We start from the raw sequence: 17086 nt of genomic DNA on the forward strand, positions 1-17086 counted from the left end.
CTTCAGTGCCATTAAAAAAAGTGCAAGCGAATTGATGATAAACCTGCTGTCACACCCCAGAGGCTGAAGGAGGAACTGCACTGCAGGTATGCTAATTACTGTCAGCCTGAGACCAGCATTTCTCAAACTTTCATGCTAACTACCATCTTTAATAACATCACCATTCCAATTACCACTTTTATGATGGATAATGATATAAATTACGCATACAAAGTAATATTTATATATGCTAAATGAGAAATCTGTCCAGACCACCTGTGTATGAATACACTCTTTCATGTTTTATGTTAATTTTGCTTGTTTCACTTTTCTATTACAACTTTATCTAAAGTAAATAAAAGTTCCTTGAAAATAAGTGCAGCTTGGGTAACAATCATACATTCCTGCTGTTATATGCCGTGAACAGTATATAACTGCTGTTATATGCTGCATATATAATATTGCTGTTATATGCAATATTTTACAGCATATAACATAACTTTTTTTACAAGAAGTTTTATCACTTCTTGTAAATAATATGTTGTCTTTCATGCACATATATATGTATATTTTGAAATTATTCTGCCCCTTCGATGCTTTACCCACTTTATTGCTTTTGCAAATTCATTGTGATCAACAAAAATCAGCTTTTCTTAACAGAAAAAAAGATACCAAAAAAGTAAAAATTGATTTAGACATAATAGAATATGAAAAAAATAACATAACTCAAATGATTCCATAGTTATTCACTCCCTTTAAAGTAACTGACATAATTCAGCAGAGGTCCAGCCAAGTCTCACAGTGAGTGTAATCACCACATTGAGAGACAGTACCTGTCTCTCAATATACAGTTTAAAGACACCTGTGTCCTGGCAGCCATTACAGCACGAAGACAAAAGAAGATTCTCCTCAAATCAGAAAGAAAATGTTATTGAAAAGCATAAGACAATGGGTGAATATCAAAAATCTCTAAGGCACTGAACATCCCCAGAACATTTATGCGATCTCTTATTTTATGTTTCAAATTTTAATTTGATTGTCGCCATTTTGTAGAAAAGAGTTTTCACTTTTTTTTCACTAAATATATAGATAAGGACACAAAAGACTCAGCAGAGAGAGGAAAAACTATTAAAACAACAGAGATTGTGTATAAGTCACATTTTTTCAAAACTGTGGGTGTGTATCTGCATCAGGTACATTTTTGGTCAAAATGTGTTTGTGTTTTATTCAGTGAAGATATTTGCAGTGGGTTGAATATCTGGAAATGTCATTCAAGTGGGAGTAATAATACATCATAATCATATTTCTCAAATAAAAAAAATACTATATTATAAAACTTCTAAATGTTTTTTTAAGTCACTAAAGTAAATGTCATTTTTTTCTATACACCTCTGCTCAAGACCTGTACTCTGTATCTAGCTTGACTTTTTTAGTGAACAAAACAATTAACATATTTAGTAAACCCTTAAATGCAAAAAAAAATAAAAAATTTAAAAAATCAGCTGTCATTCAAGCAAAAATATACTGTAAGTAGTCTTGAACTACAAATTAACTTCACCACACACAGTAGAAGAATTTAAAGTTGCTTATTTAATTTAGACTTCAATCCATTTTTAAATGTCTGGGTTATGATTCTGAGAAAGATCTGTGAAAGATCTGTGATGCCATGATAAATTTGAGTCACTGTAATGCATCGATGAATATAAAGAGTCAGTAAAAATGTGCATAAAAATCAAGCTTGCATTTGTGCCCAAACTGCAACAGTCAATCACACTAGATAAAACATATCTGTTAGTCACGTTTAAGTCAGATTAGTCTGAAGTATGTCAGATGAAACCAATAAAACCACCAATGTAAATTAAATTAACCCAACTTTAAATTGTAAATAATGTTGTTACTTTATACAAGAACTTTATATAAGTTTTCTAAATTTTAAAATTTGTACTGTAAAATTTACTTCTTTAAATATATTTAGCTATGAAATTAGGATTCAACCATCTGGGTGTTGACAACACTGTTGTTTGGAAGCAACTTCATGGAGTTCAGCGTAAACTGCCCCCTACTGGCCAACCAATCTAAACTTACCAAAAAAAGCTTCGGGCAGTCAGTCTGACAGAAAATACCTACCTACAATATGGGATCTTCACGCGTAGAAAGGTAATAACATCAAATAATTACACAAATCTAATAAAACAATTTAAATATTTAAGTTTTGGTTTTATCTTGGAAGAAAATTGCAGTGAATTATTATTATCATATTAACTATTATCATCAATTGCTGTTATTTTACCAATATTTCTAATATTTCAAACTGCTACTTACAATCTTTGCAACCAAAACAATAGTTTAGGCTGATTAGTTAATTTATCTTTTAATTAATTGTGTTATTTTTTTAAGAGTGCAGTGCAGGAGATGATAGCAAATTGGAGTTTATTTAGGTCAAATGAGGATGCCAATGATAGTGCATAGAAGTTTCTCTTTAAAAAAGAAGGATTGGGAAATACTAGATGAGTGAGAATGGAGCTGGGGAGGAAGACAGCTAAAGATGTTGACATAACTAAATTAGTTGAAGAAGCTGAGGATTTGCCACCTACCAAATTCAAAGAAAACAACTATTGTATAGGTGCAAAGAATTAGCTTCATTGTGGTGACTTGATTTTGTTAACTGTTCTGACATACTTTTATAGCGATGTTTATGTATCACCAAGATCATTGATGATTCTTTAGTTCTATTCCACAAAGCACTGTGCAATAGAACTGCATCCAGTACATATCTTATTTTCGCCTTGTTGGAAGGATGGAGCACTATTCTACGTTCAAGATTAGGTCAGCCCAATTAAGAGTTACAACACTGATTAACTGTATCAAAAATGTTAGTTCTCAGACTCCCTCTGAGAAACCTTAGTGACAAGACTCACAAAAGTACGTAGGTAGAAGGTCTCTGTCTAGTAACAACAAGTAGATTGAACAGTCACTGAGCTGATCTCATATGTCTGCTTACAAGAATAAATAAAGTGTTGTTTGAGTGAAAATCACAAATCTCTGCCTGGTAACTAAAAGTGAGAGTTCATTAGGGGATCATCCTTTTTTATGTAATATTTTCTCCATTGTCAATGCTTCAACGAAAACAACTCCGAACTTTTTAATTACACATAATCAATATATAACAAATATTAACATGGTGATGAGAGAATTTAATGTAGACATTACAAAAATGCTTATAAACGAGTTATTGTTTATTAATCTTTGTTTATTTTTGTAACTCTAATCATTCAACAAATCTGGTTATTGCATCTTTTGTCAGACAAAATTTCTGCCTACAAAAATTGCTTATCTCCCTTTTTAACACTGACTCCACCCGGAAGTTCCAGTCAAAACTTAACCACCTTGATATTGTCAAATGAGGGTGGTTAATATGAAATTTCACATTCTTGTTCTTTTATTTAATTTAATATTGTTAAATGTTAAATTTTAAAAAATTGTGCCTAACAAGTGTTACATTGGAGGAATACATTTTTCATCTTACGGTAGTCAAGATTTTCAAGCTCAATTTTCACCAGTGTCGTTTTTTTATTTTTTGTTTTTTTTGCTCATTATGTTTTATTCCGACTTGTTCTGTCTTTTGGCTTATTTTTTCCCTCCCATAAAAAGTCACGTGCTAACTGGGTCCATGCCCATATTCTGAAAATCTCCTACCGCGTGACAGGAAGTCGTCATTGAATTTCAGTGCGGAAGTGGTCGTCATCGTAAGAGCTTGTGAGTTGGAGGCTGAGCTGAGAAATGTGAGGAAACGGCCGCAGCTTTGGCAATAGAACAACTTGTGCTTCGGATGTTTGAATGAAAGAAGGTGTCTCCACTAACGGTGAGTGCTTTCTGAAGGATATAGTCTGTATTTGTGCTGTTTTAGCCCCCGTGCAGCTCAAATCTTTGCTTCTCCCCGGAGCTTGGTTGGCAGTTGACGGTCTGAAATCAAATCAGTGTCTGCATATGAAACATAATATCACAGTAAATTTAGTTCCTATATATGGTTCCTTAGTGACGTATTTTTAGCAGATTATATTTTGCTGATTCATTAATTATTGAAAAATGTTTTTATATTTAAATTTTCAGATCGTTTGAAACCTAAAAATGTCGTGGATACGAGAAGGTGAATTAAATCTGCTGGAAAAGATTTCTGCTAATATTCTCATGGTAAGTGTGTGTATCTGCTCAGTCTGTGATTGTAAATCTCGCACATTTTTCTCATTTTTAAATTTTTTGAATAAAGTAAGCATAACTTACTTATTTTATTCTAAAAGATTATATAGCCCTTTAGGGATCCCTAAAGATATATATAATCCCTGAAGAATGTTGGAAAACACTTATAAATACTATCTTGCATTATGTTGTTTTACTTTGTTGCAGCTAGAAATGTCATGATTTATATGTAAGTTTGGTCACCCAGAATAGAAATAATTGATCTGACCGTCCAATATTTACTCCAGAATTAACATTGAATAAAGTTCATGGAAAAAAAAACTCCATATATTTTAATTTTGCAATCCTCTTTTGAATATGACACACTTTGATTGATTTTAAGTTATAAAACTTGTGCGAACCATGACTGCTGCAAGTGCAGCCTTAGGCAAGAGATGTAATTTCATCTTTTGGTATCTTTACAATGACATGTTTGTTTTTACACAAAATGTGCTTTTGTCAGTCCAAGGAAAAGTCAGTAATTTAAACCATTAGTAGCTATGGTTTTCTCTCTCTGATCCATAAAATGGCAACAGCAAATATGTGCAACCCTGTCTGAAGTATGAAAACACTTGTAGTAATAGCCTGGTAATGTCCAGGCCACATCATAAATACTGTAGGCAAGATTTCAAACTATTTCATCCAACAGTTCTAAATACTTTGATCACTTCTAAGAGTATAGTTAAAGTAATTGTTTTTTTCCCTGTTTTCCTCCTTTTCTCTCTGCTTTTTGGTCCTGCCCTACATCCACGAAGCCTCTATTTTAACTCTTTAGGAATTTGGGGTCATAGTTCAAGTGTTATGCCAATCAGCAGCATCAGTTGTAAAATGTTGCCATTATAACAACTGTCTAGAGATAAAAAGAAAAGAATATTAAAAGAATATTTCCTGTTGCACAGCATCCAAAACCAAAGAGAATAATTGTCTAAACATGCAACGACTAAATTGAAAAAAATTGAATCGACAAAAAGAACAAATCAACAAAACATAGCAGAGTTACCCCAACATGCTGCCACTGAGTGGTGCAATGCTATTAACTTAAAAATATATTTCAATAATAGAAAATAATCAGGTGAACTGAAGATGTCTTTTTTAAATTTATTCATTTTTAGTTTTGCCTTTTCTTTATGAAAACCGTTTGTATTTGCCTAATTTCCTTTCTTTAGCCCAGAGGCCATTTCACATATTGCAATACTATGCAGGCTCGTATAGTTTGCCTTTGCTCCAGTAACACATTCTGCAAGTCCTATCCCCAAGGACCTTTTGAACTTTGTGCAATATCTGTTTAAGTAAACCCCCCCCCCCCCAGATATTTCTGTCATGGTTAGAACAGACTCTCAACCTCAGACCATTACTGAAATCCAAAGAATTTCAGTAATGGAAATTACTTCATCCAATTGTTTCATCCAAATGTCTAAATATCTCTGGGACAGTTTTTTTTTTTAATTCTAAGATATCTAAGAAGGGACTCTTATTGAACCTTATGACATTGGATTTAAAAGTTTACTTTTGTTTTATGTTTTTGGGTCAACAAAGCTAAAATACTTCCAGTTCAGACCAGTTCATGTCTTGCCAAATTAGATGCCAATTTTTGCTAGTTTCAGGCAATTAACTCAAAAAAAGAAAAGATTCATATTAGGCCATGAATAGACACTTGGTCCACATTAAATGTTCCTGGGCAAAGTGGTTTATTTTCTACTACATCGTGAATAAAATGGCAACATTAAAATGATTCCACTGCTCATCGTTGTGTTTCCCAGTCAGGACCGATGCCCAAACACGTGGCCTTCATTATGGATGGTAATCGACGTTTTGCACGTAAGAAAAAGCTGGAACGCCATGATGGCCATATGCAGGGATTCAACAAGCTGGCAGAGGTCGGTTTTTGTAGTTTATTTCAGAAAACACATTGCTTCAGCACATATTTAAATTGTTCATGCAAGTTTTACTCATTCCCCGTTATTTTCTGAACCAGACCTTACGTTGGTGCAAACACCTCAACATCCCAGAAGTGACAGTGTACGCCTTCAGCATTGAGAACTTCAAACGGTCTAAAGAGGAGGTGGATGGGCTGCTGGATCTTGCCAGACAGAAGTTCGAGAGGCTGTTGGAAGAACAGTGAGATGAAAACGAAACATTTCCAATGTGCTGTTAGTGACAGAGTGACATTAGGACATCATATGATTCACAGCTTCCTCAAATGACTTTTAGATCGGTAGTGTGTCTTTTCAACCAAAGATTTTTTTGCTGTGTGTGTGTTGTAATGCTCTCAGCCAATATGGACCAGGTTAAATTAAATGAAATTCTGAAATTAATTTGGATAAAAATGTGTTTCCCTGAAGCCAGAACTCACTCCTGCTGTGGGTGTTTGATAAGCCGAGGACTAATGTCAGGATGACCAAGACAAATATGGCTTGACTGAACATGGGGGCTGCTGTTGCCATTCACAGATATTGACTCTCATGAAATGCCAGAATGTGGGCTTGACAATTTTTTTATTTAGATGGTTAATTTTTCAGATTTCTCACTCTTTCAAAAAGCAGACCTTTTCATTCACTTCTGTGATTCTTGTTAAATGTATTTGTTTGCTCAATGTTTTTATCAGCTTAGATGTTTTTCTTTGTAAGGATTTCTGAATTTAGTATTTTATTCACAATGGAACCACGGGTATTTGAGTGTTTTTATGGGTTCTGACGCGTGCAAAAAAAGTCTTACTTAATTGTAAGGTGTATGTATGTTTGTCGGACGCAGCTTTCTGCTATATTTCGCAAGTTACATTTGGTTCTCAGCAAATCAACAAGCACATTGCAGCCCAGTTCAGCAAAACATGAGTATCATTTTAGAAATTAGCTCAATTAGCAATTGAAGAAATTAAAAGCAATATTTGGTATTTTGGCTGCAGTCTTATGACAATAAAATTAGAAATACACCCATTATGGTGTTGTGGAAAATTTCCATTTTTCTTTTATTATTTAAATTATAATTATTTAATGTTTTGAACTGACAATATGTTCCTGATTGTTTTGGTGCAAACTACTATTTGCACTGTAAGTTGATGAGAAAATATTTACTAGACCCACTGGTGTGAGTTTAGAGGGGCTTGTTGTAGGTTGAAAAGTTTTAAGACATCTGATATATATTGTTTACATTATGCAGATGTTTCCCCTTTCTCTGACATTGTTATAATAATTTTATCAGCATTTAAAAAATACCTACATAAAATTAACCAGCTTTCCACATGTGACATCTGACTGTGATATCCAGGCAGCCATTTCTGCTCTTTGTGTTAATTTTCTTGCTTCCCTTTTTTGTATCTTCCTCTCCTCTCAATGCCTCTTTTTGTTTTTCAGGGAAAATCTGGAAAAACATGGTGTTTGTATCCGGGTGCTGGGTGACTTGAATATGCTGCCGTTAGACCTTCAACAAGTTATTGCCAAAGCTGTGGTAATGACAAAGAACCACAATAAGTATGCCTCAACTATTTTTACTTCATTTATTATTAAATCACACTTTGTAAAGATGTTATAAATGACTTTGACAAATGAAACTTTTGTTTTCCAGATGTTTTCTCAATGTGTGCTTTGCCTATACGTCAAGATATGAAATCACCAATGCAGTCAGAGAAATGGCTTGGGGAGTGGAGCAGGGCCTGATCAAAGCAAGGTGAGCAATGCACCAGACACTTGTGGGTTAATCTTGTCAATGCTACATGTTTAATAGCATTTGGAAAGATAATCCAGGAAGCTGTGGCTTTAACAAGCTGCTTTTGTTTCTGTTATACTCAGCGATGTTTCGGAGGCGTTGCTAAGCGAGTGCCTGTACAGCAATAACTCTCCCAATCCCGATTTGCTCATCCGCACCTCAGGAGAGGTGCGCCTCAGCGACTTTCTCCTGTGGCAGGTATGGGAGTAAAGTGATCAGTATTCTATGGGTTTTTGGAGATTATGTGACACACCTGAATTGACATGAAGCAATTTACAAACTTGACGAAAACCTGTATTGTTTATTGCTGCTGCTGAATGAGAAAGTTGTAACCAGCAGTTAGGCATGTATTTCAGGTTCTGTAGCTGAAAACGTGTTTTCACAGGCAAACAAAATACAACAGGAAGCTGCTGCTGCATTCTGAATCAGACCTACTAATTTTTAAAGAGCTAAAATTAAAACATTTGTATAACATTTGGTGCTGGTGAGAAGTCATCATAGGGATAGTTATTTTACTTTGGATTTAAACACATATTTGAACTATTTTAGGGTGATTATACAATTAAAAGAAATTAAAAAAACTTTCATTTGTTTTGAGAAGAATATTCCATAAACTCAATTGTAGCTTCTTTTTTTCTATTCTTAAGCACATTTGTTAAACATTTTTGTGAGACAAACCTGAACAATTTAATGGTAGTCCAGGTTCTTTTTATTCAAAACAGCCCTGTAGCCTGGTGCTACCACCCCCCTTCTTCACAGTTGGTACAGTGTTCTCAGGTCTTAAAGCCTTACTTTGACTCCCCCAACTAGACTTCTTGTCATTTTGGGCAAACAGCTTAATCTCTTTCTCATCTTACCATTAAACCTTTGTCTTGAAGACATTTGGCTTGTTCATTTGACCAGTGGCAAAACTCCAGTCACACATAAAGATTTTGTTTTTGGAGAAGGCGCTTCCTTCTTAATTGATTTCTTTCCATGGAGATGATGAACTCACATCACGGTGTACAGACACACTTGTGTTGAAGCTTTTTCTAGTTTATTATATTGAACCTTGGTGGTTCCAGAATTGTTTTTAATAATTCTTGTCAATGTCTTTTAATTGAGAATAATACTTTGAGTCAGTGTCTTAAACTTGGACACAATTGGGTATCTATGTATAATTCTGCATTGATTGGAGAAAATCCACAATAAGTTGAAATCTTTTCAATCATTTAAGTTGTTTTGTAAACATTACACCCTAAACATAGAACAGTTTTGGTGGTCTTCAAAGCCCTTAAGTAGAGAAATCTATATCCATACAGCACCTATACAGAAATGGTGCTGTATATTTTAAAAACATTTACTATGTTCATGTAAGAAGTTTAGTCTTTATTGTTTCTGAAGATGTAAATTAGTTGCCTTATTTAATGCTAGAAACATTTAAAACACATTCAACTGAAACTGATTTTTAACTACTTTTTAAATATAACCAGGAATGTCACCAGGAAAGCATTATAAGGAATGTTACTCAACATCTTTAGATTGCCACTTAACAGTGAATGCTTTCAGTGCTGTATTAAAGCATTAATTTCAGTTTAATGCTGCAAGCAAGCAAGGTTAGGTTTTATACCAAATGCCAAACAATATAACTTTTGAAAAAGCATCAAAAGCATACTTCTGAGAAAGCATCAGTTGATGAACAATTTAAATGAATTACCTTTTTTTTTATATGTTTCCCTTCTCTCCAGACATCCCATTCCTGCCTAGTGTTTCAGTCGGTTCTGTGGCCAGAATACTCCTTCTGGAACCTGTGTGAAGCTATAGTCCAGTACCAGTTAAATCATAAATCCATCCAGGTAATTCCTCATGTTGCACACAATGTGTTTTTGACTTGATGAGAAATGTGGCTTCGAAATGAGATTGCAGGAAGAGAAGCAAAAGAACAGGGACATTTTGGTATCGTTACAGAATTTCTGTTAAAGCATATTAACACCCCTTTTCCCTGGGTGATGTTGATGAAGTACTATCACCAAGAGTCAGATAGTGGAGGTGGAACAACACCTTTCACGTCACTTGGTGCCTAAGCAGATGGAGAGATCAATAAGTCAGACTGACTCCTGTCTCATCAATGACACTCAAATATTCACTCAAATATTCACCAGCACATCAGGATTCAGGTTTTGCATCTGACTCCCCACTTTGTTGGATGGATGGGATGATCTTAGCTGTCAGCTTGTGGCTGGATGCAGCAATGTGGTTAGAGAGTTAGTCTCAAATAAAAACAGCTGTCTAATACTCATGAGTTTATGTACTTGTATGTATTTATATGAGAGCAACATCACACAGAATTCTAGAGATTCCTAGTAAGTTCTCTATCTATAAATCTGCTGTGGTGGAATAACCATCTGACCTGGTAGTTTAACACGTGTGTTGAATATCGTGTTTTAATATATATAACACCTGACCCCGCACTTTTAATTATTCTTTTGTAATCTTTATTTATACAGATTCAAGGCTTGAGGTCTCATTTTCAAGAGATGTTTATGCCATCATGTAGTATATTCTTAGACTCATTGAAAAAGGGCTTTGCAAACACGATTGCAATTTTCTAACATTGATTTTAACACATTGTCACATCTGAATTATAACAAAAATAACAGGCACCTTAAATTTATAATAAAAATAGTGTACAATTTTTTACATTGTAAAAAGGTGATGAAACTGACTTAAACAACTTTGTGGTGCTAAATAGGCGGATAATCTGTTATCAGACTATCTTGAAAGACATATTGAGACCTTTCTAATTCCTGGATGTTTTTCAGAAAAAAATATTAAACTGTTTATTTGCAGTGGAAATTATCACCCGTCCTGTTTGATGTTTTATTTTCAAGCCATTTAATTTTGTACATGAAGACTGTCTGCACTGCAATAATACTAGAGGCAGGTAAAAAATGACGACCTTTGGCTCGTGACAGTTTGAAATGATTATTTTGACCTGATCATGGGGGCAAATCCTACGTCTTTACTAAATCCAGGATTTTGTTTTTGATATGTTGCAGAAAGCCAGAGAGCTCCATCGAGAAGAACAGGCCCTCCAGCAGCTGGAGGCAGATTGTGCCTGCATAGCAGAGCACCTGCAGCATCAGGGGAACGGAAAGCCAGCCGATGCCCAAAGAAGACAAGAGGCACTGCAGCACTACACTGTCACCCGGGAAGAGCGAGTTCAGGACTTCCTGCAAGCACTGAAGCACAAGAGAGACACTTTCTTTACTAACTTATGCAGTGAAACCGTCCTAACCTAGGAAAGTTTTAAGGAACTAATCTATAGGTGTAGTAGGAATAAAACACCTCCAGTCGTTTTCCCAAAATCACTTCCGAGGACCAAGGAAGCACAAACGGCGATTGGAGGTGGTTTTATGTCGTTGCTGATTTGTATAAAACAAGAGGACAATGTTTACCCCTATGGGGCTGTAGACTAATGGTTATATATTTATGATTGTAGATTTGCAAAAATCTAACATGCGGAAATGTCTGGTCAAGATGTAGTAAAATAGTTGTGCAAACTGTCTGTGAAATGCATGTCGATTGAAAAGTCAAAGGTGAGTGAAAGCCACTGTTCTCTCCAGCACCTAATGCAGTTCGGTATTTTTGTTGCTGAAAGTGTTGTTTGTCGAGTGTGTTTTTTTAAAGACAACTATATTTTGACCAGCTTTCTCAAACAATAAATTGAGAACTATACTGTATATGAAAAACTTGATTATTTTATTTGAGGATTTTAGCCATTCTTTTCAGCTTCATTTCCTTTGGACTGTTTTCCATTTTGTCAAGTTACAACCATTTCAGTGTATTTGTCAACAGAAAGTAATGTTTATTTGAGGAAAGAAAAGAAAATGCAAGTCCTGTCTAAACTCGTGAAGAGGTGTAGAACAGGATTATGTTATGAAACAATAATCCAGCCTTTCAGCATCTAACAGGGAAATTCAACTGCAAATGTGAATCTCTGCAGCTCCTCCAGAGTTGAGCCCTCCACAAACTTGCAGTTCAATACTAAGAAATGTGGAAGAAATTGATCTGGTCAGATGAGACTAAAATTTAGTGTTTTATCTAGCTATAAAAATGCTGTGCATCACTTTGAACATGCCACATCCACAGGAAAACAGTGGTGGCAGCAACATGCTGTACCAATAAGTTTCTTCAGCAGGGATGACGATGATTGCCAGAATTGCTTAAAAGATGATTGATGCTTAAGAATTAGTAGTATAGAAGAAAACTAGAAAGACTAGAGTGTGGAACTGATGTTTGTCATACAAAAAGGGCAACAAGAAGCAGAAGGAGCTGCAATGGAATAGTTTGACAGATTTTACAGAGAAAAATGGTTACAAATGTCAGTGTCGGAGTATTAAAGCCTTTAGTGTCCTTTAAAGCCTAAAGGAGACATACCTCAAACGAAGAACAGCTGAGAGGTGGTTTCATGCCTCACTTATGTTTTTGTAAAATTTTTAAAAAACATTTTATTCTTTGTGTTGGTCTATGTCAAAAGTTCCCAATAACATGCAATGAAGTTTTAATATAAAAGGCAGAATAAGGAAGTTAGAATATAAGTGTATTTTTAAACCCGTAATTCATCAGCAACATGTAGTAAACGCCATTTTCATTATACGTTTATTTTTTCGATAAGAACCTAATTCAGTCGAAACCACCGGCACAGCACCCCCCTGAGGCGAAGGTCAGACTTTCACCAGTTCGCTTCCTGCCTCTTTAACAAGTGGGAGGTCCCTGGAACCACGTGTCACGTTTCTGTCCAATGACAAACGTCGAAATAGAAAACTGGTTCAAACCGGTTTCGTTCTTATATTTCACTGTATAAACTACAAAAACATTCGTTTCTATTATACATTCGCCATTTTACACTGAGACTGCAGGGTCGACGTGTGACATCTCTTCGAAAAAAAGCTTGTTTTTGCGGCTGTATTTTTTCAGCTTTCTTTTGACTTCCAGCCAATACCATGGGAAAAGCAAAGGTAGGATTTTTATTTTTATTATATTTAGTTTTTTTGAGTCTTCTTGTAGGATTCGTGACGGTGTCTTGAGGTTAACGTTAGGCTGCATTTATTTTTTTCTGCATCAGAGGAACGTCATCATCTCTAACAAACGTTATAGCAATGGCGGACGGGCAGCAGAGACCTGTTCAAGCATCGTCTTAGTCGTCGAAAATTAAAGTGTTGGTCGTCGATAAATGCCTAAAATATTCACCAACTGGTTTTAAAAGCTCAGACGGTGTAGATATAATTGAATTTACTTGTAGTCAGGCTCGGACTACATTATCTTCTGACATTGCGCTGTGGTGATTAAATCCTGTCATCGTCTGCCTTTTTCCCTCTCTGTGGCAGTAGGCTGGGCAAAAAAAAAATTGACAGGTTGCACCCAAAGACCAACTTTTCATGCACCGAGTTACGCTATTATTTCGTAATCACAACAATAGGAATCAAAACGGTCAATATATATTTGTGCAAATATACATTTTGGGTGGTTGGTTGAGTTTTAAGATGCTTTTAGCAACCTGCAAATTTGAGGAAGGAGTGGGGGAGGGTAAATGAAAATGATAAATTTTCATCTGTTTTTAATGATTAAATTGCCCTACCATCCTGCATAGAGATTCAACAATGTTGTAAATTTTCATCTGTTAGTTGAATTTGATCATCAATGTATGCAAATCATCAATTGCGCCCTTTATATTAGACAATGCGTATTAGTAATTTACCCAAATCCATCTCTAAAGAACGTGTAGCAAAATATTGATCTAAATAGAGACGTAGTTTTGCTATTTTTAACTGAACTATGGAAAATTTTATGGTTTTCTTAAAAATATTTAATTTAATCGCCATAGTATGTTAATAACTACTTATGAGAACTACTAAGATTCGCGGTTAAAAACAAAAACATCTAAATTGTATTTGTGATTTGCTCTGCAGATTCGTTTTTCCTTGCATTTCTTGTGTAGCTGCAGATTAGTAAAGTAGTAATCTTATCAGTTTCCCCCTGCAGCTGTCCGTAGGCGCGCACTGATACAAAACAAAGGAAGCTGTCAGGGCGCCAAAGCGCTGTCATGGTGACAGGACAGCCCAAGTTTGAATTCAAAAATGCGCGGGAAGTCCTTTGTGACTTTCAAGTTCAGCAGCTCGTTACAAATTAACTGTGTGCACTTTGATTTAAGTTTCCTCTGATTGTTTTTTTTTCTGATAATAAAATTGATGTACAGCTGGAGTTCATGTAGTTTGAAGATGATTTTGCTGTCGGAATGTTAATACTCCGCTTTTGTTTCTTTTTTTTTCTTACAGCAAACCGTTCCCCCTGAGGTTTGTCTCTTCTACTTTATGCTTTATTTTAGTTTGTTTTATTGTTTTCTTTTTTGACAAACTATTTGACTTTTTTTTGTTTTTCATATTTAAATGAATTAAAACTCCTTTATGTATTTAAACTTTAAATATATCTTTTGTCTGTAGCAAAGAAGAACCTCCCCACGACTGGCACTGGTAAGATTTTATCTCGGATAGCTGTTGTACCGCATGTTTTTTTCTTGCCCATACTGTTTAAAGCTTTTGCACAAAAAATCTCCATGTGAAATTGTCAAAATAGTAACAAGCTTTTTATGGAATAATAGGAGCCTTCTGAAGGGTGATTATCTGTATAAACTAGTTTTCCTTTCTTTCCAGTCATAATTTTTTATTTATTTTTTTTCAGAAACCGAAGGCAGCCCCAGTGGAGACTAAGAAAAAAGCTGCTCCAAAGGTAAGTAATTTCATAGCATATAGTTTTATTGAAGAAAGTAATAAAATATCTTTGATCCAATTAATTTAAAGCGGGGTTTTTATACAGTTGCTGTAAATTTAAATTTATTTGCATCTTTGTTTTGCAGAAGGCACCAAAAGCAAAGAAGGCCAAGCCAGCTGAGAATGGGAACACCAAGGCTGAGGTATGTTTCTGTTTTGAGAAATACCTACCCTAAATTTTATTATTGATAGACGTTCTTTAAACAATGCAGTTATTTTTTGGATAAGATATTAATATAACCCACAAGATTTATTTTGAATTAATTTGCTTTTAAGATATTAATAGTTTCACACACTGATTCCTAATGTCGGCCCAGAAGTTGGAGTTTAATTGTTCTGTAGGACAAAGTTGTTTATTCTTGTTTTTGTTTGTTTGTTTGTTTTTTCTTAGGAGCCAAAGGCTGAAGCCACCGAAACCAAATAAATAATGGTTGAAGATGTGCTCACTCTGTGTACTTGGTGATTGTACAGTTTTAAATAAGTATTTTTTACCAAGTTTTATATTACAAATATGTCATTTATAGGTTTGTTCTGGGCTTGCACTCAATGTAACAAGACTTTGTTTTCACATTCATATCCATTTTTTTGTTATTTTTATCAACTTTAAAATGATTACCGTCCATATCTTGTAGGCGTGGCATTTTAGTTTGTCTAATCTGTTTTGTTTTTTTGAAACTGCTGATGGATAGATATTTTCAAGTCGGGTTTTGAATCTAATTTTAAACATAAGGCAGCTAAAATGTAGTAAAACTTACAGGAGAATAGGAACTTTGCCTTTCATCTCCCTGTATTTTAATGTTTGACTAATAAACAGTTGCTTACCAAATTATTTAAAGCGATGTGTGTCAACGTAAGATCTAGTCAGTTATAATGCCACATAAATTTAGTGTATTAGGTCAAACGTTTGGTAGATCCCCAAAACATGTACCATGTAAATCTGGTCTTCAGATTGGGAAAAAAACAGTTGTTAACTTATGTTTCTGTAAGGGGAAGTGGAAGGTTTTTTTTTTTCTGACTTCAGTGGTTGATCTAAATGTTCTTGAATAAAAAAAATTTAAAATGTTTGTTTGGTTTTCTTTGATGTGACTTTATTCATTTTAGGTGAATTGACTTGACAGAAACAACTGAACTACATTTCATGATGTGCCACTAAAACTGTATATTCAGTTTTCACAAGATTGCAGTGAGAAAGTATTTATACAGCCATTATTATGAGGTTATAACCATAGATATGTTACTGGATATTTGCATCAACGTGTGTAACAGGAATTTAAATATTTACAAAATGTTTTCAAACATTTAAAGTTTCTATCATTTATATCTATAATTGATTCAGATATTTTTTTTCTATTACTGGTGTTTAATGATGAAATAAAATTAATTTTGAACTGATGTTGGAGAAGGTTTAAAGAAATTAGACCAAATGTGGAAGAAAATTGTAACTATTGGAAACCTAACCGCAGACACTTTTGAAAACAACTAATAATCCTATATTCCTGATTTTAAAAAAAGCCAAATAGTAAAAATCAGAAATCCATTCCTACTAAAGTGGATTACCTGAGTTCTTCTATCAAACCTTTGAGATATGGTGGCAGTTTGTATTATCTTGCCTCGAGAAGGTTCTGGGTTGGGATCCACATCCATCTTTGCAAGATTCCAGAGTACCGTACATGTTTCTTTATGTCCTTTGATGAACTAACATAACTGCAATGTTATTTGGTGTTTTTTAACATGTATTTTTGATGTATAGCAATAATGTTTTAAATGAAGGTAAGCACTTTTCATAGATGAGGTCAAATCTATTTGGTACATGGTGTTTTATTCCCTAAAGTGAAATTACAGTTGTTACTGTCAAATACAGATTGTGTGTTTTTACATACAGATAACATACATTAGAAATCAAAATAGTTTCCCAGATGTTTCCTCACATTTGGATTTGTGGTCTGCTAATCCTGACTCCTGTTCTCGTCGCTTGTCACCAGCAGGGGGCAGTGTGCTACCACATAAAGCAGATGTTCTTTGTTTCTTCAGTGGGATTCCTCTGGTGGCTTCCGCTAAGCTTGAAAGTCGGTCAAATATGACGCGTTTGTTGTTTGCAAACACTTCACTTAAATATCTTAAAGCAAATATAGTTTCCAAACGTGATCCATTGAATATTTTCTGTTATTTGCTCATTTTGAAGCGGGCTAAATTACGTGTTTGAAGGACACGTAACGTGTTTACAGTAGAGATCTGGTGTCAGATTATTTAGTAGGAAAAAAAAATGCATACATTGAGAAGCAGCTGTTAGTCTTGGAACTTACCTATAGGAGACTTAAACCAAAGCTGTCACTTTTGATTAAATGTATGATGTGAATTCT

The 17086-nt window shown here is 34.7% G+C and overlaps 1 protein-coding gene and 1 long non-coding RNA gene across 2 annotated transcripts; both read left to right on the plus strand.

The window, feature by feature from the left end:
• Positions 1 to 15: 15 nt before the first annotated feature.
• Positions 16 to 11639, plus strand: dhdds (dehydrodolichyl diphosphate synthase subunit). Its single transcript, XM_005806487.3, has 10 exons — positions 16 to 86; positions 3686 to 3841; positions 4090 to 4170; positions 5976 to 6092; positions 6191 to 6333; positions 7566 to 7682; positions 7777 to 7878; positions 8001 to 8115; positions 9645 to 9752; positions 10956 to 11639. Exons 3-10 carry the CDS (start codon positions 4108 to 4110, stop codon positions 11196 to 11198), a joined length of 1008 nt encoding a protein of 335 aa, XP_005806544.1. The 5' UTR covers positions 16 to 86; positions 3686 to 3841; positions 4090 to 4107; the 3' UTR covers positions 11199 to 11639.
• Positions 11640 to 12724: 1085 nt separating this feature from the next.
• Positions 12725 to 15675, plus strand: LOC102230473. Its single transcript, XR_312775.3, has 6 exons — positions 12725 to 12917; positions 14235 to 14252; positions 14400 to 14429; positions 14638 to 14685; positions 14813 to 14869; positions 15118 to 15675. It is a non-coding gene; the product is annotated as an uncharacterized LOC102230473 (long non-coding RNA).
• Positions 15676 to 17086: the final 1411 nt, after the last annotated feature.

The sequence above is a fragment of the Xiphophorus maculatus genome, chromosome 3 (genome assembly GCF_002775205.1).
Source record: "Xiphophorus maculatus strain JP 163 A chromosome 3, X_maculatus-5.0-male, whole genome shotgun sequence".
Taxonomy (NCBI): domain Eukaryota; kingdom Metazoa; phylum Chordata; class Actinopteri; order Cyprinodontiformes; family Poeciliidae; genus Xiphophorus; species Xiphophorus maculatus.